General features: G+C 39.6%; 1 protein-coding gene across 14 annotated transcripts in view; it reads left to right on the top strand.

Moving 5' to 3' along the window:
* The window catches only part of KLHL13 (kelch like family member 13), a 138,831-nt gene that overhangs the window by 58,545 nt on the left and 55,899 nt on the right, over positions 1-24,387 (top strand). For 2 of the 14 annotated variants that reach the window (XM_034781003.1, XM_034780991.1), the window contains exons 2-3: positions 14,760-14,804; positions 15,304-15,416. The exons of 9 other annotated variants lie outside the window; for them this stretch is intronic. In XM_034781003.1, the coding sequence (XP_034636894.1) occupies positions 15,319-15,416 (98 nt within the window). In that variant the 5' untranslated portion in view covers positions 14,760-14,804; positions 15,304-15,318. 3 more of the 14 variants (XM_034781005.1, XM_034780992.1, XM_034781004.1) reach the window with 3 other exon arrangements.

Genomic DNA, 24,387 nt, shown 5'->3' with positions numbered 1-24,387 from the left:
TTTTAGACATAGCTGTACCCTGGATTTTAGAAAGACTATTATGATATAGACAGTGTATACTGCGAAGATTAATATTCATAAAAATGAAAATCATTTTCATTGTGAGGTAGCATAAACCTTTCATAAAGCCAAAATAAATTAATATTTTCTGCAAAATAGCAGAGTTAACATCTCCAGCATCAAATATTTCATCAACATTTCTAAATTTTATTTACAACAGTCAGTATTTTAAATAACTTAAGAATACTTTGTAAATTTAATAACTAGTATGGAATAATAGCATATGGAAAGTAAATGTGTATGGAAGTTTCTATTAATTAAATGATAAATAATCCCTAATGGGCAGTAAATGTTCCTAGGGGTGCACTCGCCATCTGCTATTTGTACTGTTCATTGTACAAACTTGTGTTTGTAACTTTATACTTTATGCCTTTGTGTTTTCTTGGTAAAATAAGCATAGGTTTGTCCTCAAGACTTCGAAAGATAGAAAAATGACCCAGTGAATTTCATGGGTGCAGGGGTTCACTCTCACTACATAGGTGTTTTCAGAGACTATCTAAATTTGACTGACCCATCTAGGATAAATGCCAACTGGCTGGTGCTTACATCAGAGTCTTTATTTCATCTACTACAGAGCAAACTTTCCACTGAAGATAAGCCATCCTTAGATAACTAGTGCGAACTACAAAACGTTCTTTGCAGAGTTTCTTGGGCTTTACACATCTAGTTTTACAGCAACATGTACTTGTTTGTTATAGTACTGATTTACTTCTAACTCTTCTGAAAAATTAGATTTTTAGATTAGATTCAGTGCTTTATTTTTCATGCTGATTGGTGCGCAATTTTTCCATATAAAGGTGTTAAATCCCCACTCTAATCTCAGCTATGGAATCACTACTGAAATCCATAACACTTGAGTGGAATCCAGAGAGATTAAGTATCCAAGTTCTATTTAGGTATATCACTTTATTTTTTACTATATCCTCACTAATGCTACCAGAATTTTTTGTTCATTAGCAGTAATTCTTTCCTTTGACATCTGACCTCCGTAGCTAAGTTGCCATCTAGTTATTTAATGTAATTTTTGCTAAATAAATAAGGCAAGAATACTAAGTGCATACATCAAAACTGCCATTTTAAATTTACTTTTGGAAATGAGTTAATGAATAAATTTTTGCCATAACAAATTTGTGTGCAATACCAAAATAGCTAGCATCTTTGAATATGCATCTTCCTTGTTGATTTTAGTTTGATTTTGAAGCTTTTCAGAAAATATAACTCTTAATTCTTTTCTTTCATAGTTACTGAATTAAATTTCCTTTTGTATTCAGGACTGTTTTTGAAATTTGGTAATAAGTATCTCCAATGTGGAACATGAGTACAGATAATTACATGTTTCAGGATAAACTGAGCCATCAGTTCTGAAGACATAATTTTTTCACATGTACAAAGAATATACTGTGAAATTTGCTAGATTTTCTTTTTAGTGAGAGTAAACTGGTTAGTCAGTTTTGTGCACTTAAAACATTAATCTATCAAAGCCATCAGTTGCACGTTAAAGCATTTTATTTCTTTTCTTAATTAGACATTTAAAATGAATGAAATAATATACTTTGTTCAAACAGATCTCTTAATGAGCAATATCTGCAAGAATGTCCTAACTCTGTTTAGTATGGATATGTTCATTGGTTTTCTGTGATCTTTGGTAAAGTGTCCATAATGGGTACTTACAGTAAGAGCTACAACAGGGTTTGTGAAATCAACTTTCCTGTGGTGAATAGGCACCTTTGGATGAGTGCCATCAACTTCTGCAGAATCTAAGCTTTTGTTTAAAAAAAAATTGTTGCACAGGTTGCAAAGCTGCTCTTCCAGACATGAAGAGAGTATACATCATCTTCAATCTACAGACTGGTCTAGTGCCTCTGCTGCTGCCTATGGCTTCCCCAGGAACTTGTGAAAACTAACCATGTTGTCAGTTTTCAGTGTTGCTCTTGGGAATATGGGAGTGGTGAAATTGATGAAAATTAGGCTAGCTCCACTTTGCTGCAGTTTGGGAACATTATTAGCAATCACTGGAGCTGTTCACTGAAGAGGGGGAAGCAGAATAGAAGGATAGATTAGTGGATACCCTCCCATTATTGTCTTCATAGCAAGGAAGAGGCTTTGGGTGGGAGAACAAAATGCTCCTACTTTCTAGCAACCACAGGGAACTGAGGGGGCGGGTGTGTGTGCACGCATGCCCTCAGGTTTTTCAGATATCAACACACAGACAAGGAGTAGGAGTGAAGGAGCAATCTGAGATTATATTTGGATTTTCATTCACTTACATCTCACTTTCACACATGTATAATGTTCTTCCTTCTCCCTGTCTCCAGACAACTCAGACTACTATCTCAGTTTTGGTAAAAAGCAACAGAGGGGCCTGTGGCACTTTTAAGACTAACAGAAGTATTGGGAGCATAAGCTTTCATGGGTAAGAACCTCACTTCTTCAGATGCAAGTAATGGAAATTTCCAGAGGCCGGTATAAATCAGTATGGAGATAACGAGGTTAGTTCAATCAGGGAGGGTGAGGTGCTCTGCTAGCAGTCGAGGTGTGAACACCAAAGGAGGAGAAACTGCTTCTGTAGTTGGATAGCCATTCACAGTCTTTGTTTAATCCTGATCTGATGGTGTCAAATTTGCAAGTGAACTGGAGCTCAGCAGTTTCTCTTTGGAGTCTGGTCCTGAAGTTTTTTTTGCTGTAAGATGGCTACCTTTACATCTGCTATTGTGTGGCCAGGGAGGTTGAAGTGTTCTCCTACAGGTTTTTGTATATTGCCATTCCTGATATCTGACTTGTGTCCATTTATCCTCTTGCGTAGTGACTGTCCAGTTTGGCCAATGTACATAGCAGAGGGGCATTGTTGGCACATGATGGCATATATAACATTGGTGGACGTGCAAGTGAATGAGCCGGTGATGTTGTAGCTGATCTGGTTAGGTCCTGTGATGGTGTTGCTGGTGTAGATATGTGGGCAGAGTTGGCATCGAGGTTTGTTGCATGGGTTGGTTCCTGAGTTAGAGTTGTTATGGTGCGATGCGTGGTTGCTGGTGAGAATATGCTTAAGGTTGGTGGGTTGTCTGTGGGCGAGTACTGGCCTGCTTCCCAATGTCTGTGAAAGTGAGGGATCATTGTCCAGGATGGGTTGTAGATCACTGATGATGCGTTGGAGAGGTTTAAGCTGAGGACTGTAGGTGATGGCCAGTGGAGTTCTGTTGGTTTCTTTTTTGGGTCTGTCTTGTAGCAGGAGGCTTCTGGGTACACATCTGGCTCTGTTGATTTGTTTCTTTATTTCCTTGTGTGGGTATCGTAGTTTTGAGAATGCTTGGTGAAGATCTTGTAGGTGTTGGTCTCTGTCTGAGGGGTTGGAGCAGATGCAGTTGTACCTTAGCGCTTGGCTGTAGACGATGGATCGTGTGGTGTGTCCGGGGTGGAAGCTGGAGGCATGAAGGTAGGCGTAGCGGTTGGTGGGTTTTCGGTATAGGGTGGTGTTAACGTGGCCATCGCTTATTTGTACTGTGGTGTCTAGGAAGTGGACCTCCCGTGTGGATTGGTCCAGGCTGAGGTTGATGGTGGGGTGGAAGCTGTTGAAATCATGGTGGAATTCTTCCAGGGTCTCCTTCCCATGGGTCCAGATGATGATGTCATCAATGTAGCGTAGGTCGAGAAGGGGCGTGAGTGGACGAGAGCTGAGGAAGCGTTGTTCCAGGTCAGCCATAAAAATGTTGGCATGTTGTGGGGCCATGTGGGTGCCCATAGCGGTGCCACTGGTCTGGAGGTATATATTGTCACCAAATTTGAAATAATTGTGCGTGAGGATAAAGTCAGAGTTCAGCAACAAGCTGTGTTGTGTCATCATCAGGGATACTGTTCCTGACAGTTTTGGTAGTAACTTCATCTGCTCCCCATCACTATCAGGTGGAGGGGGGTTGTGCCTTTGAACTGGGGCTCCCTGGAAGGTATTGTTGGAGGACTGGGTTTGCCTCATTACATGTGTTGATTACCAGACTTTCCTGGGGACTCAGCAGGGTTCCTCTCAGCCCATCTTTGTCAGACATTAAGAGCTGCTTATCCATTCATAAATTGATGACCAAGACACTGGATCTGGTCTGGATTCCTAATAATTTATGCCTAAAATTGGCCCTCTAATAGTTTAATGAACATGCTTATAGACCTCTTAATCCTTCTTAACTGCAAAATCTGTTGGGTACTTAGATGAAACTATGGATTGGTTACAGCCCTGTTTTGAAGCAGTCTGCTTGTTAGATATCTGCAGTGTAACGGTAGCTGTGTCAGTCCCAGAATATCAGAGACACAAGGTGGGTGAGGTAATATCTTTTATTGGACCAACTTCTGTTGATGAGAGAGACAGGCTCAAAAGCTTGTAAAAGATATTACCTCATCCACATTCTCTCTCTGTTAAATATTTGTCAATGATAGAATGGACTGCCACAATCCAGGCAGATGCGGCTTCTTCAATCATCTTTAGAAAGTCGCAGAAAGTGCTGTGTGTTATATTACTATTGGTACCCCAAATGATATAGCCTAGGATGTTATCACATTGGCTGCAGCCACTCTGGCTTTGTCTGATTAGAAGAGATGGAGATTAGGTTGTGGTGAGTTAATGCATATTTTCCCCAGGATGACCTTGACTAGCTAAATTAAGGTGTTAGATCTTGTCTGCATTTAAAACCTAGGTTGATATAGCTACAGCACTCAGGGGTGAAAAATCCACACCGTTGAGTAAGGTCGCTATTCCAAGCTAAGCCCTGGTGTAGATTCTTCTGTTGACCCGGCTGCTCTAACTCATATCTAATTTCTGTTTAAAATTGGCCAAAAGCAAGTAAGATTAAAGAGGAAATGTATCATCAATTATAATTTGACTTCCATTTTAAAAAATAAGGTAAACAGAGAAAAGATCCAGAAAAAGGGAATGAAAACTAACATCTGCAGGACACTATCCCATTTCTAACTGACCAACACTCACCTCTGTCTCCCTCTTAATTATTGAACTCTTTAATATTTTGGGATCATTCTGGTATAATGGGTGAATGTGTTTAGGCAAGCTTTAGTAAATAGAATTGTTTGGCCAATAGACTATAACAGCTACAGAGAAGTTGTAACTTTCATATAAATCCCTTGTAGTTCACAGATTGATCTCATAAAATGAACTGTTGCTTTGGACCAATTACTTGCAGCACTGTCAATCTGGCTTCCATGTATGTGTGTTGAGCGCTCAGAGTGCTTTGGAAACAGTTAAATATATGCATGCTGCTCTGGAAAATGAGCATACTACTCTGAACGCTTTTAATGCTAATTGAAAGCAAGAGCATTTCTTATTGAGCTGCCGTTCACCAGTATAGTCGCTGGACTGAGATTAAAAGAGGGTGAAGGGGGAATGTGCTTACCTTTTTTTACTAAAAAGTAAAAGAAAGTGACTTATGAAGAAATTATTTTACCTATTGCTCTTCTGTAAGAAGCATTGTGACCAAGTAAAACTGAATTTTGTTTATACACCTCTACCCCGACATAATGCGACCCGATATAACACGAATTCGGCTATAATGTGGTAAAGCCGCGCTCCGGCGAATCAAAGCAAGTTTAGTATAACGCGGTTTCACCTATAATGCGGTAAGATTTTTTGGCTCCTGAGGACAGCGTTATATCGGGGTAGAGGTGTACCTGTGATATAAATACATTAAAATAGCCATACTGGGTCAAACCAATAGTCCATCTAACCCAGTATCCTGTCTTTTGACAGTGGCTAATGCCAAGTGCTTCCGAGGGAATGAGTAGAACAGGCAGTCATCGAGTGATCCATTCCCAGCTTCTGACCATCAGAGGCTTGGCGACACCCAAAGTATGGGGTTGCATCCTTAACTGTTGTGGCTAATAGCCACGGATGGATCTAGCTTCTATGAACTTGACTAATTCCTTTTTGAACCGCATTATAGTTTTGCTCTTTATAACATCCCCTGGCAATGAGTTCAGGTTGGCTGTGCGTTGTGTGAAGAAGTACTTCCTTTTGTTTGTTTAAACCTGCTGCCTATTCATTTCATTGGGTGACCCCTGGTTTTTGTGTTACGTGAAGGAGTAAATAATGCTTCCTTAATCACTTTGTCCACACCATACGTGATTTTGTAGACATCTATGATGTCCCCTTTCAGTCATCTCTTCTAAACTGAAAAGTTCCAGTCTCTTTAATGTTTTCCATATATGTTCCATTTCCTTAATCATTTTTTAAGCCTTTTCTGTTGCCAGGATTGCCTCTGGAGCCTTTTTTTAAAAGCTGGTGTTACATTAGCAACCCTCAGTCATCTGGTACAGAGGCTGATTTAAATCTTAGGTTACATACCAGTTAGTAGTTCTGCAATTTCATATACGAGTTCCTTCAGAACTCTTGGGTGAATATCATCTGGTCCTAGGGACTTACTACTGTATAACTTATCAATTTGTTCCAAAGCCGCATCTATTGACACCTCAGTCTGGGACAGTTTCTCAGGTGAAAGAATGGCTAAAAAGAATGGCTCAGGTGTGAGAATCTCCCTCATATCCTCTGCATCGGTCTTCACTGCAAAGAATTCATTTAGCTTTTCCACAATGGCCTTGTCTTCCTTGAGTGCTTTTTTATTACATTTGATCGCCCAGTTGCCCCACCGGTGGTTTGTCAAGCTTCCTGCTTCTGATGTACTTAAAAATAGTTTTGCTGTTAGTTTTTGTCTCTTTCTAGCTGTTCTTAAAGTTTTTTTGGCCTTCATAATTATACTTTTACACTTGACTTGCGTGAGTTTATGCTCCTTTCAGTTTTCCGCAGCAGGATTTTACTTCCAATTTTTAAAGAATGCCTTGCATCTAAGCACTTCTTTTACTTTGTTGTTTAGCTATAGTGCACTTTTTTAGTCCTCTTATTATGTTTTTAATTTGGGGTATACATTTAATTTAAGCCCCTATTATCATGTTTTTAAAAAGTTTCCATGCAGCTTGTAGGCATTTCACTTTTGGGACTGCACCTTTTAATATCCATTTAGCTAGCTAGCTCTCTCATTTTTGTGTAGTTCCCATTTCTGAAGTTAAATGCTTCTGGTGGGCTCCTTGGTATTCTTTCCACCCGCCCCCCAGCGAAGGATGTTACAATTAATTATATTATGCTCCCTATTACAGAGCTGTTCAGCTAGATTCACCTCTTGGACCAGATCCTATGCGTCACTTAGGACTAAATCAAATATTGCTTCTCCCCTTGCAAGTTCCAGGACTGGCTGCTCCAAAAAAGAGTCATTAATGGTGTCTAGAAACTTTATCTTTGCATCCCATCCTGAGGTGACACATAACTAATCAATGTAGGGATAGTTGAAATCCCCCATTATTACTGATTTTTCTATTTTTATAGCCTCTCTAATCTTTTGGTGCATTTCAGAATCACCATCCTGGTCAGGTGGTCGGTAGTATATCCCTACTGCTATATTCTTCTTATTCAAGCATGGAATTACTATCCATAGAGATTTTATGGTACAATATAATTAATTTAAGATTTTTACTATATTTGACTTTATGCTTTCTTTCAAATATAGTGCCACTTCCTCACCAGCACGAGCTACTCTATCATTCCTATATATTTTGTACCCTGTTATTACTGTGGCCCATTGATTATCATCATTCCACTAAGTTTCTGGGATGCCTATTATATCAGTATCCTTATTTAATACCAGGCACTCAAGTTCAGCCATCTTAGTAGTTAGCATTTGCATACAAATATTTATAGTATTTGTTGCTTTTTAGCTGTCTGCCATTATGGGATGTAATTGAATGGGACTCTTTCATTTGACTGTTTCTATTCAATTCCTACCTTTGCTTCTATCCTCTCCTCCTAACTAGGATATAGAAAATCCTTGTTAATAGATCCTTCGCTAAGGGATGTCTCTGTCTGAACTGTGTGCTCTCTGTCTCTATTGGATTTCCCCCAGCCCTTAGTTTAAAAACTCCTCTACAGCCTTTTTAATTTTACAAGCCAGCAATCTGGTTCTGTTTTGGTTTAGGTGGAGCCCATCCTTCCTCTGTAAGCTCCTTCTTTCCCAAAAGGTTCCCCAGTTCATAATAAACCTAAAACTATCTTCCCTGTACCATTGTCTCATCCATTTGTTGAGACTCTGCAGTTCTGCCGGTCTAACTGGCCCTGAATGTGGAACTGGAAGCATTTTAGAGAGTGCTGACATGGAGGTCCTGGACTTCAATCTCTTACCTAGCAGCCTAAATTGGGCCTCGAGAACCTTTCTCCTCCATATACCACGACCACCAGCTCCTCATTTTAGGGAGAGGTGTGGTGTTAAGTTTGAAGTTTAAGTTAAAGCTTGCTATAAACTTTCCTTAAAATTTCGGTCATAATTGTGGGAAGATTTTTCTTTTAACCTGATTAAAATTAGATGTGAAAATGGAGAGTCCAAAATCAGATCGTATTGCTTTTGAATGTTATGTCAAAACAAAATTCAAGTAATAGCAAGATATTTAAGAAAATAAGACAGACTTTGATGGTTCAGTAAAATGCTCTCTCAACTGGAAATACTTGTTGGGGGAACATTTACAGAAATAACTTCTCTAATCATTATGCATAGTTATAATATAACCTATATTAATACATTCAGAACGCTTGTTCAAATAATTCTTCCAAATGCTGACTATCTTCTAGAATAACAAACATGCAGTGCAATTTTTTGTCACCATTTCTGGTGTCTGGTTACATGACTTGGAAAAATTATTTTGCTTGTTTTAAAAGGTTACGTCTCTGACTGTCTTGTATTAAATAGATTTTTTACAATCAAAGTGTTGCTGCCTGCAGTGTATTCAGAAATTCCTTGAGCTATTAAAGTGTAAAAGGTTTGCCTTATTAACATGCCATTACAATTGAAAAATGTTTTTATTTTGTTTTGTTTTTTGAAAAACACGTGTAATCCACATAATACTTACACTGGTAATGCTGCAGCTTATTAGTTAACTTGGTTAGTTTCCAGAGAACCAACTGTTATCGCAGTTCAGTTAGTTGAATGTCATATATTTTGCTAGTCTGAAAACCAGATGAGGAAAATCTCCAAATAAATATTCTTTTCCAGTGGGGTGTGTGTGTGGGGGGGGGGGGGGGGGAGGTGTTGGAGGAGAATGACTTTTTATTCTTTGAAGTAAAATTTCCTTGTCAGATAAAGGGGATCTGCTATATGTAAGTGGCTGCAAAGTTGCTTTCTCTAACATGGTGCATCCTAGACAGACAAGGGTGGGTGAGCTAATACCTTTTATTGGACCAACTTCTGTTGGTGAGGGAGACATGGTCCAATGAAAAATATTACCTTACCCACTTTGACTCTCTAATCCTGGGACTGCCACAGCTATAACAGTACATAGCGCATCCTAAACTGTTGCTGAAGAATTTGCTGCAGTAAATGTCTAGTTTATGTGGGAAAACTGAAAGTGTGGGTGAAAAGCTGCAGTATTTCATGGTTAAACATGTGATGCATACCCTGAATGGAAGTCTGACTGATGCTTCACTTTTAATATTTAAGGATTTGTTTTTTCCTTTTTTTAGCAGTAGCTCTGCTTACATTGCTATAGAGACCGAAGCTTGTCCCATAATAGTGTTTTGACAGCACTAAGAGTAGGCTACAAATCACTTTTGTATTACTCTCCCCACTCTCAGCATACTCTTCTCCACTCTCGATTGTTCCTCATGTTTTTGTTTTTATTTAGGGCAGCCAAGCATATCTGAAAGTATTAATCATCTTTCAAAGTAACTTTTGTAGACGTACACTCTTCAGGAAGTGAACAGAAATATGTCAGAGTAATCTAGAAGCACTACTGCTTTAATAATATATTGGCACCTACATTCAGTGTCTTTGAGAGATTATTTATTTATTTTGTAAAAGTTCTTTTCTGGATAACTTGTGATCTTTTCAGTTCAAAATACAATCAAAATATCCTTGCTTAATTCTCAGTAATAAATTACAGCTCCTTTTGCTTTTTATTTCTTCTCTCATTCAGTTTTTAAAACAAAAACACCCTGCTAAATGAGACTTAGTTCCTAATGCAGAGCAGAGGCCTGTTGATATGCTGACGTTTTAAGAGAAGAACTACCTAGTTCACATGCCCACTCTTTCCATAATATTTTAAATGTTTTTGCATGTTATTAGCATCCTTGCAGTGAGAATACACATATTTCCATTGGCTTCAATAGGACTCGAGTTCATGCTCTAATACCCAGGCACAACAGCGGGAGTTAATTTGCTTTACTTAGAATTGAACAATATTAACTTTCAGTTGTACAGCTTAAAAAAAATCATGTTTATCAGCTGATTGTAATATAATAAACTATTGTCAAGGTAATGGGCCAGCTCTTCAAAAAACCAAAGGTAGGTACAGTTAGATGGATTGTAGGAAGGAAAAGGGAGAGGCCTGGGGGAAAGGCTGAGAGTGGGGCGTAGGGTGACCAGATGTCCTGATTTTATAGGGACAGTCCTGATTTTTGGGTCTCTTCTATAGGCTCCTATTACCTCCCAACCCCTGTCCTGATTTTTCACACTTGCTGTCTGGTCACCCTAGTGGGGCAGGGAGATGATGGGTAAGGAAAATGGTATGCTAACATTTTGTAAAGCTTTTAGGGATCCTGACTAAAAGTGTTAAGTAACATTGGTTGGTCTCTTTCAGTGTCTAGGCTTGTGTCTTGACACCTCAATTTAAAATGCTGGTTGTGAAGTGAAGATCACATTTGAGTTTCATGTCTTTGATGGAAATGCCTTTTGAGCTTTAGTTCTACTTCAGTTTTTGTTGATTAAAATAGCTTTTCGTGATAGTTCCTGTCAGTTCAGCATTTTAATAGCTCTAGAACACACAATCCCAATTTTTTTTAAATTTGAAGTTGGGTTTCTAAATTTAGTTTAAAGCAAAGTATTTATTTTTTTAGTCTTTTTGACTCTGATGTTCTAACAGGTTTAAAATGGAAAATGGGGTTTGAAGTGCACAAATTTTTTTTAGAACAGAGAAATTGGGTGGAAAAAAACGAAAAACAAGTACAGTAAAAGCCGTTTTATCCAGCACTTCACCAACCGGAAAGCTCTCTAAACCAGCATTTCTGATCTTCATTGAAATTCCGGTTTATAGTCTGGTTGGCACGGGGTCGGCAGGTGCCCAGTTGTGGCGTGGGAAAGGGTGTGGAGTGTGGGCTCTGGGAGGGAGTTTGGGTACAGGAGGGAGCTCGGGGCAGGGGTTTGGGTTGCGGGGTGCTGGATCCGGGGTCCACTCACCTCAGGTGGCTACCTGCAAGAGGCGACCTGTCCCGGCTGCTCCTAGGTGGAGGCACGGCAGGTGGCTCTAAGCACAGACCCTGCCCCGAGCGCTGCCTCCACAGCTCCCATTGGCTGGGAACTGCAGCCAATGGGAACTGCCGCCAATGGGAGCTGTGAGGGCAGCGCCTGCGAGCGGAGGCAGCACATAAAGCCGTGTAGAAGCAGCCGTGAAAGGTCACCATTTGCAGGAAGCCACCCCAGGTGAGCACCCCCTGGATCCGGCACCTCCTCCTGCACCGCAACCCACTGCCCCAAGCCCCCTCCCACACCCAAACTCCCTCCCAGAGCCCGTGACCCGCATGCCCTCCCAATCCCCAGCCCACACTCCTCTCCCCCTCCCCTGCACCCAAACTCCCTCCCTCTTAGTTAACAAGCATTGGCACCCCCCCATTCCCTCAACATGCTGGATAAAACAGCATTTTCAAACAGAGGATGGAATTGGTATGTTTTTAAAAATGCTAATGGCAGTGTATTATGACACTATTACTAATCAGCACTATTATAATCCTATTACCTTTTAATGTACAATAATGGATTAGTCTAAAATGCTTCAAAATTAAAGAAACACAAAACACGAGTATAGTTAATCAAGTTCTTAGGTGGTTCTGTTCATTGGTTTAACTTAGAGGGGTCAGAGCTGATCAGTGCATTCTTGCTCTTTGGCAAGAGGTTGGTTTCATCAAAGCCCCTGTAATTGCAAATATTAGTTCAGGTATAAGGGACTGGCTGAATTACTTGTGTACATTTATACTGGCTGAGCCAGAGCGTGACACAGATGACATCTTGAGGCCATTGTTGTTGGTTTTTTTAAATTAGTCTGTTTATTGGCTTTTAGTATTTTCTGTTAATCCATAAACAGAAACTCTTTAGTCCTCTTGTTTTTAGATATTGCAGGAACAACTAAACCTTTCTACATTCAGAGAAAAAATCCATAGTATACTGTGGTGGGGTGAGGACTCACTGGCGCCGCGCCTCCTGCTGGTCATCTCGGGAATTAGCTCTTCCAGCCCAGAGCGTCCTCCACAGGCCAGTGTCTCGCCTGCTGCTGGCCCCGTGTCCTTCCCAGAACCCGGTGCCCTTTGCCCAGGGGTTCTGCCCACTGCCGTACCCCCTCACCCTGGATCTCCTCTCCAAAGGGAGCCCCCAACCCCCTATCCCCACTTTACCTCAGTGGCTACTGCCAGTCACCATCTAGCCCCTGCTCCCTGGGGCAGACGCAGTCTGTAAACCACTCATCGTCGGCAAGGGGGGTTTGACCAGCTGCCTCTGCCTATCTCTGGGCTGAACCTCTGCAGCCCCAGTGCCCTTTTGTGGGCCCTTAGTTTGGCCTGCAGCCCGGAGCTTTGCTAGGCTGGAGCTCCCCAGCTCTCTCTGCCCTTCCCCAGCACTGCTCCACCCTAGGTACCCTCCTCAGCTTCCCAGGCAGTCAGGTCCTTCTCTCTCTCTCCACAAGCTAGAGAGAGAGTGTCTCTTCTACAGCCTCTGGCCCTCAGCCCTCTTATAGGGCCAGCTGTGATCTGATTGGGGTGTGGCCCCCCTGTGGCTGCTTCCCCTAATTAGCCTAGCCTTTTTCCAGACACAGCCCTCTCCCAGGGCTGTTTTAAGCCCTTCAGGGCAGAGTGGGGTGACCACCCCGCTACATAGACATTAAGCATAAGGTGGGGCTTAAGAACATTGTATTGTTGTGCTTTAAGGCTGTATACATTAACTTACATTATTCTTGCTATACAGTTTTTTTTTTAAGTCTAGTTTCTTCCATGTGGTTGTGTTAGCAAATATCCAATGACTTTTTTTTTCTAATTTAAAAGAATGCTAAAACATGGATTCAGGTAGGGCAAGATCTAATCTATCTAGTTGTATGTATGCAAATCAGTCTTTTCTGTGCATTGGTGGTAAGTGTGTCTGTGTGTATACAAGTACATAACTATAGTCTTAAAAAAAAATAGGGCCTGTTGTTACGCATGTGTCTTATTTTGACAGACTCCCATCAGCTAAAATTGAATGCTTGCAGCTTGCAAGACTTTAGTTTTTTCTATAGGATTACAGAACATAAATCTCATTCTTCCATATTCAGCAAGTACATCTGGATAACTTTTGCCAGTTTCACACTGTCGCCAGTGTACATTTTTTTCAAAATACTAAGAGTTTAGCCTCTTAATTGCTTGCCGAGTAAGTGCAAAGTGTTTTTGAATTAGAATAATGAACTCCCAAAACTGCTTTAGTTTATGTCCCGTGTTTATGCTACTGTAACTTTAAACTGCCCAGTGCCATTTTGGGGAAAACTTGTAAAGACATGCAGTGCTAAGTTTTAGTTTAGAACAGATTCTTAGAGTAGTTATAAATTTGAAAATAAAGATTTGTAATGGATGTGTTAACAGCCTCTTTACAATAGTGCTTCCAAGCACTGCTAGAATGTTTGAGAAATGTACAGAAAAGCCTGGCAGAGATACTAGTGATAAATGTAAACACTAGCACTGTTTCTGTCTTTTCCCAGTATATCTGAAGAGGCTGTTAGTGTGCTGGGAAAGAATAAAGCCTTGCTGATAACCAGAATAACTAGCTTGGCAAAGTAGCATGATGCCACATATAAAAGAGACTACTTTGGAGTCTGTACCATCAGTATTCTAAATATATTAGTTTAGCCTACCCTGCCAATACTAACATTGGTTTAAATAAGGTGTTATGTGGTAGTATCCGTAAAACAAATATTAAACAATGATTTCAGTAAAATAGGATTTTTTGTGTTTGTGCTTTTTCTAGGTACATAAACTCCTTATGCAAAATAATTTTCATACAGTGCCTAAATGTCTGGTTTTTAGCAGCTCACCTTTTAAGCATCCCTGTCAGTCATCAGCCCCTGGAGGGCACCAAACAGACCACAGAGCTGCAGAGTGGTCCCTGATGGACACCTGCATGACCGGCTGCTTCGTCAGTATTTCAGGCAATTTGTGAGCTGTTGGGGGGAGGTGGGGGGAGGGGGGCAATGAATTAGACTGTTGATAGCGTCCCTAGAAAGACTGCTATTAACAGCTTGCTATTCTGTGCTTCTCTACTGCAGAAGACAGAGTGATATTCGTGTTCCCACAGCATGTTGTAAAATGCATGAGATTTTGCTCATCCTTCATGGAAATAAGAATAGAGCAACCTGAACCAGAAGCTATTAGAAGAGCATGCAGAAATCTGCAGCAATTTATACTTATTCTTACATTTTGCCTCCCTAACTATGGATTAGAAGGACTGGCATTTTTGCAATGGGCTTTTTCTATAATGGCATTTTTGTATTGTCTGGCCAGAGCTTGCACAAGAGGAAAACAGGCTGCTGAATTTAGTCACTGATCTCTATTAGCCGTGGCCTAAGGCTATGCTGAGATTCATATCCCATTTGTATTGTTGCAGCTCAAAAGAAGAATGTTCAGAGGATGACAAGTGTATTCTGAGTAGGTATGTTGTTTCATTTTCATATGAAACCCATTTTTTTTCCTGCTACCATTGGTCAGAAATCAGGTTAATAGGAACAGAATGAAGCACAGTGCTGCAAGCACAGTACTGCAGTGTCCCTGTTAAGGTAGAACAATAGCATTACAATAGCTTTAAAAAAAAATCTTAGCTGGTTTAATTAAATAAAGCTGCATTGTGCTGGTTTGCACAGTGCAGTCTTTTTTTTTTTTTTTTTTTAAACATATACTGCAGTCAACGCTTCCCTAACGAGGTGGCACTATTGTTGAGTTAGAATGATAGAATCATCATATTGCTTTAGGGGACAGCAGGATTTAAAAGGAGATGCTCACAGCCCTATTTTACAGATTGGAAGCATCGGTTTAAGGGCATTGGCAGAATCGCTTGCTTGTTCTTAGCAGCAGCCACTGCTGTGTCAGTAGTGTGTGGAATGGAAGTCCTAGTTGGTAGTCTGTTATGGAAACGCTGTTTACTGTTATTGTAGTACCGTGGTGACAACATGCCATTGAAATGGAAAACGAGCTCTCCTGCTATCTGGAAATTCCCAGTTCCTGTGCTTAAAACATCCAGGTCATCGCCACTTTCTCCAGCATACATGTAAGTGAGAGAAATGAGGATAAATAAGGTGGGATTTCTTTCATGAGACTACCATGTGGCAAAATACCCTGTTATATATTTAATGACATTGGCACTCAGAATTTTACCTTATATTTTCTTTCTAGATATACAACCTCAAATGTTACCTTCTTATTGTTTTCATGGTAGGTGTTGTCAAGTCTTTCCTTTGTTGAAATGCAGAGAAATTGTGCAGATTTCATCATATTTAGAAATATTTTTAACTTTTCATTTGAAAAGTTCAAGTTATCACTGATTTGTAAAACATCTCGGATCAATAAGTCTAAGCATCTAGGCAGGCTTTTATTTGTGGCGTATATTCTAACAATAAATAGCTCTCTGATTGTTACTTCAACATTGAATATAGAATCACCTGCTATTTTGTTGTGAACTTTTGTGTGTATTTTAGTTTTGGGATGGTACATCTTGACTTAAGTCTTGCTTTTATCCTTTAGTCAAACTCTAAGAATTTAACATCACATTAAAAAAAAAATACTGGAAATAAAAGCATGAGGGTTAAAACATTAGTTTATTTTGTATAATACTTCCATGTAAAATGTGTACACATTTGTTTATGCAGTTTGTTCACTCACAGTAGGTTGTAGATAACTGCATGTATTTTAACAGATACATCAAATCTATATGCCTGAATTTATCTTGGCAAATCTTAGTAAAGCTTATACTTGAGCTTCTGATTATTGTTGTAAGTTTTGTATTCGTGTATACAAGTGGCTTGTTTTGCTTTAGCAATGTGAAATAAAGCTAAATCTTGATTAGTACACAGTTTTTCCTCTTTAAGTGCTGTTATAGCATTTTTCTTTAAATCAGAAAGATTATTTAAAACAAACAGCTTAAGTACATTTGCTATTGCACACAACATAAGCTATGAAGAAAATTAATGGAATAAAAAGTTACTTTTAGTAATATTCCTTAGTACAATAGCTACATTATTAATGCTTTGTGACTTCTGTAAAATAGGAGATGTCATTACTCAACCTTGTTATACCTAGGTTTTACCTTATCTCTTATGAGGACACGGTGTGACACGTAGATGCTTACGGGTTCCATAAATATTTTTCTGTTGAGGGTCAGTAATAATTCGTCAGTAAGATTAAAGCAAGATAAGGCACCTCATATGCATAGTCCCTATTTTTGTTGTGAAAAAGCTAATGTTTAAAAAGCTAAAATTCTCAGATCTGATCTACAATATATATGCCCTTTATTTAAATTTAATTTTCGTAAATGCAAGTCAGATAATTTTCTTAGCTAAGCAAGTTGTTAGCTATCAGAAAGTATCAAGGTCTTTCTACTAAACGCGGGATATGAACTTATGTAGTAAAATATAAGACAAGGTCAAATATAAAAACAGTAGTATGTCAGAGAAGAGTTTGAGGCTTTTGAACCTATTTGGGGAAAAGGATGACTAGATATTGTCTGATAGACATTTTTGTGGATTTTTAAAATCACAGGATTTAATAAAGTTAAGATTTTAAAAAGCTCCATTCCATTCTTGTCTGTCTACAGACATCCCAAGAGATGTAATTTATTTTATGCATCATCTCTAAATTGTTACCTTTGTTTTCTATGTGCTCCAGCACTTTGATTTGGATGTGTTATTGACTTATATTGATGTATTCAATGTATGTGGAGCAGTTCAGTGATCACATATTAACTATCTTATGTTAGGTACGTCTGCAGCATGTGAAATACATGAACAGCTGCTTTTAATTAAAAAAAAAAATTAGTGCTACAGTAGGCACTGATTGGTGTCTAAGCAGACATATTTCTTCATTGATGCACACAATCCTGGCATTAGCTGGAATATTCTATCTTAAATATCATACTGAAATTATACATGCATTATATATACATATTAAATGAGAAGAATTACAAAATGGATCCAGTTTGATTAGGCAATATATATAAAATGCTAAAAATAGCCTTCTGAGCTAGTTTTAAGAGTGAAATAGATAATAGACACTCACTACTTCCATTGCAAAGATTACGATAGATTTGTTAAGTGTGTAATATAGTATATGTTGGTTTTCATCTCCATACATACATTTTTTCTTCTACCTGAAGTACTTGTGTGTATACGTTTAATAAAACAAATCACAAAAGACCTAAGAACTGATTATTTTTATTGTGTTGCTACAATTTCTTAATACTTTGGGGAATCCGGAGTATTTGCACCAGTATCTAGTATTAGAAAACCAATGACAGGAATTAAGATTAATTCTGACATCTGAATAGTGAAAAAATACTAGTTTATACTAACTTCGTTCATATACTGGCTATACTAGTAAAGTTTTTTTTTAAATTTCTCTACTTGGTGAGGTGCAATTCCTCATATTTCAGTTGTTCTAGAATAGTTAACCTTGACTTTAAATATTGAATCCTATTTGCTGTTCTAACCATTAGATAGTCATTCAGAAACAAGAGTAGGAGTCAGGATACCTAGGTTTTATTCTTGGCTCATCTACTTATTTGTGGTGTTATGGGCAGGACAAACTGCCTCAGTTTCCCCATATGTAAAATGGGTTTACTACACCTTACCCATCTTGTAGATGAATATTAAGTCTAATGTGTGGGCATTCTGAGCTTCCTTGATGAAAGTTGCCATGTTAGGTACAAAGTATCATTGTTAAATATGTATTGCTTCCCAGAATGGCTCTGTAAGCTTTTTGTAAACTGACTCTGTTTACAGAAGATTTTCTTATTTAAAGTTTGCTACCTAGTTGAAAGGCTACAGAAGTATTGTGTAGAGATCATTTTAAAAGAGAGCCCTCTGCTGGAAGAGACCTGTATACATTTGGTGTGTGAAACAAGCTGTTTGTTTCACCGGAGCTGATATCATTGTAGACTGTAAAACTCAAACTGTTTCAGAGGTGAGATGACACTTCCTTGGTAGTGGGAAGGAGAGAGAGCACCACTTTTTCAAACCCACTACCTGCTGATTAGTGGTAACTGTGACCTTAAAGGAAGCTTCTTTCCCTACTAGTTAAAGCACAATGAGTGCAGTGATTTACATAAACACTTCTAGATCATACTGGAACAGCAAGAGGTAACTGTTTAAAACTGTAGAGAGCAGGGCAAAATTTCTTTGGGTGAAGAGATGAGTGAAACCTATGAGTTTTGTTTGAATTGGTCCAAAATAGTTTCAGCTTTTTACCTGGTCTGCTGAGAGATCATTTGGCATATCCTAATTATGGTTGGGTAAGATGAGAACTGGGGTGTTGGCCTATGAGAAATATTTTTTCAGTATCGTGCAGCTTTTCTTCATAAATACACAAATTATAAATGTACTGGGAATCTCTGTGTGTGCGTTTTCAAAAACTACCTTTCACTGCCATCCCTTTAATCTTCCTGTTTTAGCATCAAAGCTGATATTATAGATTCCTGTTCTAAAATCGGAGGGTTAGAGCTATTGAAACAAGTAAGCAATATCATTGGCAAGAATGTACATTCGTATTTCAGTTATTAATGCTGACTGCTGTTGGCAGTACTCATCAGTTAATGTTAGTGGGGCAATGTGTGCAGTTTACCAGTAGGAGTATCCTAGAAAAAGGACAGGCAAAGTTAGACCATTATATGCCTTGCAAAAAGTGCATTTGTTGTAGATATGCAGTGAGAAGAACAATAAATATACATGGCTACCTCGATATAATGCGACCCGACATAACACGAATTTGGATATAACTCATTAAAGCAGTGCTCCAGCGGGGGGGGGGCTGCGCAATCCGGTGGATCAAAGCAAGTTCAATATAATGCGGTTTCACCTATAACGCGGTAAGATTTTTTTGGCTCCCGAGGACAGCATTATATCAAGGTAGAGGTGTATTTAAATGAAAGTGGATAAAGGACATCTAAAAATTAATACTTCAGTATGTAAACACCATCCTGGAGGAAGGGTAGGAACAATTCATTGCTAGTTTGGTCATAAAAGGCACTACTTTTGGGGTGTTAAGAGGAGATGTACTGCATCAGTGTTTGCTAACTAAGTGGTCTGGTTTGCTGAATGTTTCTTGGGTTCTGCATCAATTACATGAAATGGAGAAAAATTCTTCTCAGATCTGTACAGTAGAAACTTGACTTTTATATTCTGTTTTCCCAACATGTGCAGGTCTCCTATTGGCATTTATGGATATCTACATATGTACAATATGAGAGCAAAGTCCTACAGTGCCTATCTGAAAGAATGTATTTTTGCATTAAATGCTTTCAGCAGATTTTTTTAAAAATGAGAACACCTATGTCTTGATTTCATACTGGAAGAGTTTCTATGAAAATGAACACACTGCTAACTGAATAAATAAGTCTTCAATATGTCTTTTTGAAAAAATTAAGTAAAATTTAAAAATTACTAAAATGCAAAATATCTAATTTGTTGTACAATGATTTGATTTTATGATTAAAAGAATACATTTTCAATACGACATCGATAGCTGAGTGGCTAATGTTAGGAGAAGTAAGCTACTTTAAGTGATTCTACAAATACTTTGCCATCAAATGGTGTACAAAATAATAGTTATTGTGAGTCACCCTTTTTGTTTGATGGAGTCAAAATATTGCTGTGTAGTTATGAAAATCCTTTACCATGTAGAAAAGTAGAACCAGTGCTAACCCCCAAGAGCAATTCAGTGTTAGTTTTCAGCTGGTGATGTGGCATGTTTTTTTCTGTTTTCTCCTATTAAGTCTCATATTGCCCTATAGTGGACACTGGGGTTAACTGATGCTACAAAATATGTGTATATCTTTACAAGTTAGGAGTGGAAATAACACTTGTCCTGCTGCCATTTTACATGGGTCTGGCATTTCCTTGAAATCAATAAAAACGGTAATATTCTGTTATGCGGAGTGACTATTGTAAAGCTCTCGGAAGATTTCTATTAAAGATCAGAATTTGCTAGTCCTTACTACAGAGTTGTATCCGAGATACTATTGCTGCCCTCTAAACATAGAATGGTGTTAGCAGGGAGAGAGAGGTTCTGGGAGTTGTAGTTCCCTTCAATGGGCAGGCCTCTACCTGGACATAACAGACAGGAGAACTGCCAGTCCCAGAGTCCCTTTCTCCCCCTCCCTCCAGTGGCTTCCTAGGAAGTGTAGTCTCTGGTCTCTTCCCCCCCCCCAGATTGGAACAGAGAGAGACCCTTCCTCAGAGCCTGATTATTGAACCTGTTGGTTTGAACCAGTTTTTGGGTTTCGTTCTAGTTTTCAATGCGACCGACTGCTTGTCTACACTTAAAACTTCACAGCCCTGAGCACCATAGTTATGTTGACCTAATTTTCTGTTGTAGATCAGGCTGAGACGTTTTCAGTTTGGGTTCAGTTCCAGTTCACTCAATCCCCACTCTGAACCAGTTTTCAGATTGTTCGACTCCCTGGATTGAGTATTTGTAAGGGGGTGCAAGGGCTGTGGGCTACAAGTCATGCCTGAGGCAAACCTTGCATTGTTTGTATCCTCAGGCTCCTAGCTGGTTTTGGTGCTCTTTTAAAATAGAGAAACCTGAGGAGCAAATGGGGAAAGAAGAAAATCCTCTCTTTACCTCAACCTTGGAGATCCCACCCAAACAGGTTGGCAGAATTGTCTGTGAAGGAGTACAGCACGCACTGCTGGGCATTCCCTCTTTTGCTGCTACTGCTGGGTCCATGGGAGCTGTTTGTGCTGGTTTTGGTCACAGTGTGGAGTGGTCAGATGCTAAAGAACACAAGAGGGAGTGCATGTAGTGTCATGCAGGGACCATCTTGCTCTTCAGTGGCCTCCGGCCTCACAAACATCTCTGTTTGAAGCTACAAAAAATCAGATCCTCTTAGTATCCCCCTCCTTTCTCATTTTCTCCGTTTCAGCCTGTTGTGCATGACTTCTTGACTACAGATTTTTATGCTAGGGCTTTGTTGCTGGGGCCCCACTGGGGATCTAAGCAGACTCCACTTTCCCCCCAGTATGTTAAAGTGACATTCAACCCCTCCCGCAATTCTGAATGGCTGGACTCTTTTTGTTTTTAATGGGTTAATCCCTGAAACTTGCTCCTCTGTTTCTAGGGTAATCTGCCCTGAACCTGACCCTGCTGGCAGCAAGGCACCAAACCCGAATCATTCAAATTACTGTCCGAGCATATCATTATTCCTAAACTGTCTCAAATTGGTGGGTAGCCTTGAGTATCCCACTGGTAGCCCAGTGATGATTCCACAGCTTCCCAAGGCAGCTTGCTTCATTGCTCAGCAGTTTCTATTTTGAATCTACTTAAAATATGGCCTAAATTTTAATAAAATTCGGATAACAATTTTTTAAAACTACATATGTGTCTTCCCCCAGTGATTCCTCTCTGTCTTCTAGGGCCAGGTAAATCACTCTTCTCCAAAGGGCTGGCTGTCTCCATTCCTGTGTGCCAGCTGTCTTCTCTGTGTGTGGACATTCTCTCTAGCTCCCTCATCACCTTCTTCCACCCTTCCACCTGGCAGCAGAGGGGTGTTTGTGTTCAGCTCTGCATAGAGATGGTTGCTGCAAGATGGCTGGGGCAGAGAGGAGGAATGATCTCAAGTTTAATCAATGTTCTTTTCTGTACCTGAAACCAGGTTAAGGGAGCAGAGCACTGACCAGTCAGCACTATCAGCATTTGATGCTGCTGTTATTTCTAGGATCTAGCACAGGCAGCGTTTCCTTGCTGGGACAGTGGGTTTCATTTTTCAGTGAGAAAGGGCAGCAAATGCCCAATTACGTAGATTTTTTTTTAGTCTCTTCAGTATAATGTCAGTTTAAATAGATCCATATAAAGTTAGTTTCGTAACATTTAATGTAAAATGCCACCACTGTAGCTTAGGCCTATTTCTGCTTGTTTTGTCATCTTTGATTGGGTGAAATAATTAATACAGTTCTTCTTTATAGAGACAGCTTTGTCATAAATTTAAAAATGTGAATAGAGCTGATTTTCTTGCATGTTATAGGCAGCAATTTTTTTTACCTTCATTGCTTTCCTTTGGAAGTGAAATAATTACCTGGTGTGTGTTACACAACTTCTGACTATTACTGTAGTTCAATACAGTGTTACCATTGGTATCACGTTATTGGCTTATTCAGTTTAGCATCCAATATACAAACTAGAGAGCCTTCTCTGTGGTTCTAATGCTGAACTACTATTCTTTGGTATATCTCTTCACTTCCTTTATTTGTAAGCCATTAAAAAAAATCTAATTCTGTTGACTTATTCCAGTTGTTAAATTATAAAGATTACACTGCACTTATTTTTCCACAATTAGTTGTGGGTTTTCTTAGCATGCTTACAATTCAATTATCTGAGTCACTTATGAAAATGTCAGTAGAATTGGAAGTCTTCCCTTTTCCTCTCATAAGTATCATGGGGGTCAGAAAAGAGAAGAGGAACCACAAGTGTGCAGCTGAGAGTTTCATGGTGTGAAAAGAAAAGTCTACCTGCACCTACAGTTGGCACATGTAAAGTTCATTCCAGTTCTGCAGTTATTACCCACTTAAAGGTACTTGGGAATGAAAGACTTCTTCGCTGCTCTCTTTGGTAGGTTTTGAGAGGTAACCAGAGTTGGCAGCCCAACTGCCAGTGCTGCCTTCTCCTTCATCCCAATGTGGCTTGTGGTTGGCCACCCTTCTATAGCAGTTTAGGGATTTTGGAACTCCAGCGCTCTGTTAACTTTCATGTCAGCCTTTTCTGGAGCCTTGGGAGAGAGAGAAACCCTTTCCCCATGGTAGTGTCAGCAGAAAGTGGTACTCCGCTTTATACCGCCTGGTTACCTCTTTGCTTCTGCTTTGACATCATAAGAGCAATACCCCTTGCCTCTGTCAGAAGGTAGAAGCTGGGAATAGAAAAATTGGTCTCAGTTTAAATTGTTACTTAATTTAACACACAACTGGATTTTATTTTTGTCCTTTTCAATTTGTGTGGGTTTTTGTGACCTACACTCTCAAGGGGCACATCTTCACTACCCGCTGGATCGGCGGATAGCAATCGATCTATTGAAGACTTGATAAAATCGATCCCTGATCGCTCTGCCGTCGACTCCGGAAATCCACCGCGGCAAGAGGTGGAAGCGGAGTCAACGGCGGTGTGGCAGCGACCGTCTCGCTGCCGTCCTCACAGCCAGGTAAGTCGACCTAAAATACGCAACTTCAGCTACGCTATTCATGTAGCTGAAGTTGCGTATCTTAGGTTGACACCCCCCCACCTCCCCGTAGTGTAGACCTAGCCAAGGATGCAGTAGTAGCACACCCAGACAAGTACAGCATTTATACATTGCTCTTTTGTGACCCTAACACATTCCACAAGCAATTTCTAGTTTAAAAATAAAAACTGGGATCTTCAAAAGTAGTCAGGCACCCAAATCCTGTTAAAAAAACTCTATGGAATTTCTGCACCTAACGCTTGGATAGCTTTGAAAACTCCAGCCGAAGAAGTTAAGCTATAGAGTTCATCTGTTTGACTTTGAGATAACTAAAAACTACTCAGAATGCTGCTGATCACTGAGACCCATTTTAAGAGAACAGCACTCAAAGGTTATAATGAGGGAGGAGGTAGAAGTTGAACTTCAGTAACTTGGTGAATACAGAGTCCAGATTATTCCACCACAGAACTTGCAACTTCTGTTGAAGTCAATGGAACTTGGGTGTGCAGCTGTCAGGATTAATAAACCCTTATATTTGATCATAGAAGTTAATGTTTCCTTTTTAATTTTTCAGCCAGAACTGTGTGTGTGATGCCTACAAATGAATAGCTTGTGACTGGACACCTCATCAGAAAAGCATTCCAAGTAGAAATGTATGCTTTAGTTATCATTTAAAGTGTCAGAGGTCACTGCACTGATCTCTGCTAGTGTGATGCTTTCATGCATCTTAACTCTGGATATTTCACAGCAGAGGAGAGCACGGAGTAGAGTACCCTATTATATTGTGAGTCAGCACCTGTGTGTTCTAAAAGAGAAGATGAAC

The sequence above is a fragment of the Trachemys scripta genome, chromosome 9 (genome assembly GCF_013100865.1).
Source record: "Trachemys scripta elegans isolate TJP31775 chromosome 9, CAS_Tse_1.0, whole genome shotgun sequence".
Classification (NCBI taxonomy): domain Eukaryota; kingdom Metazoa; phylum Chordata; order Testudines; family Emydidae; genus Trachemys; species Trachemys scripta.
This window is presented reverse-complemented; position numbering and strand designations above follow the sequence as displayed.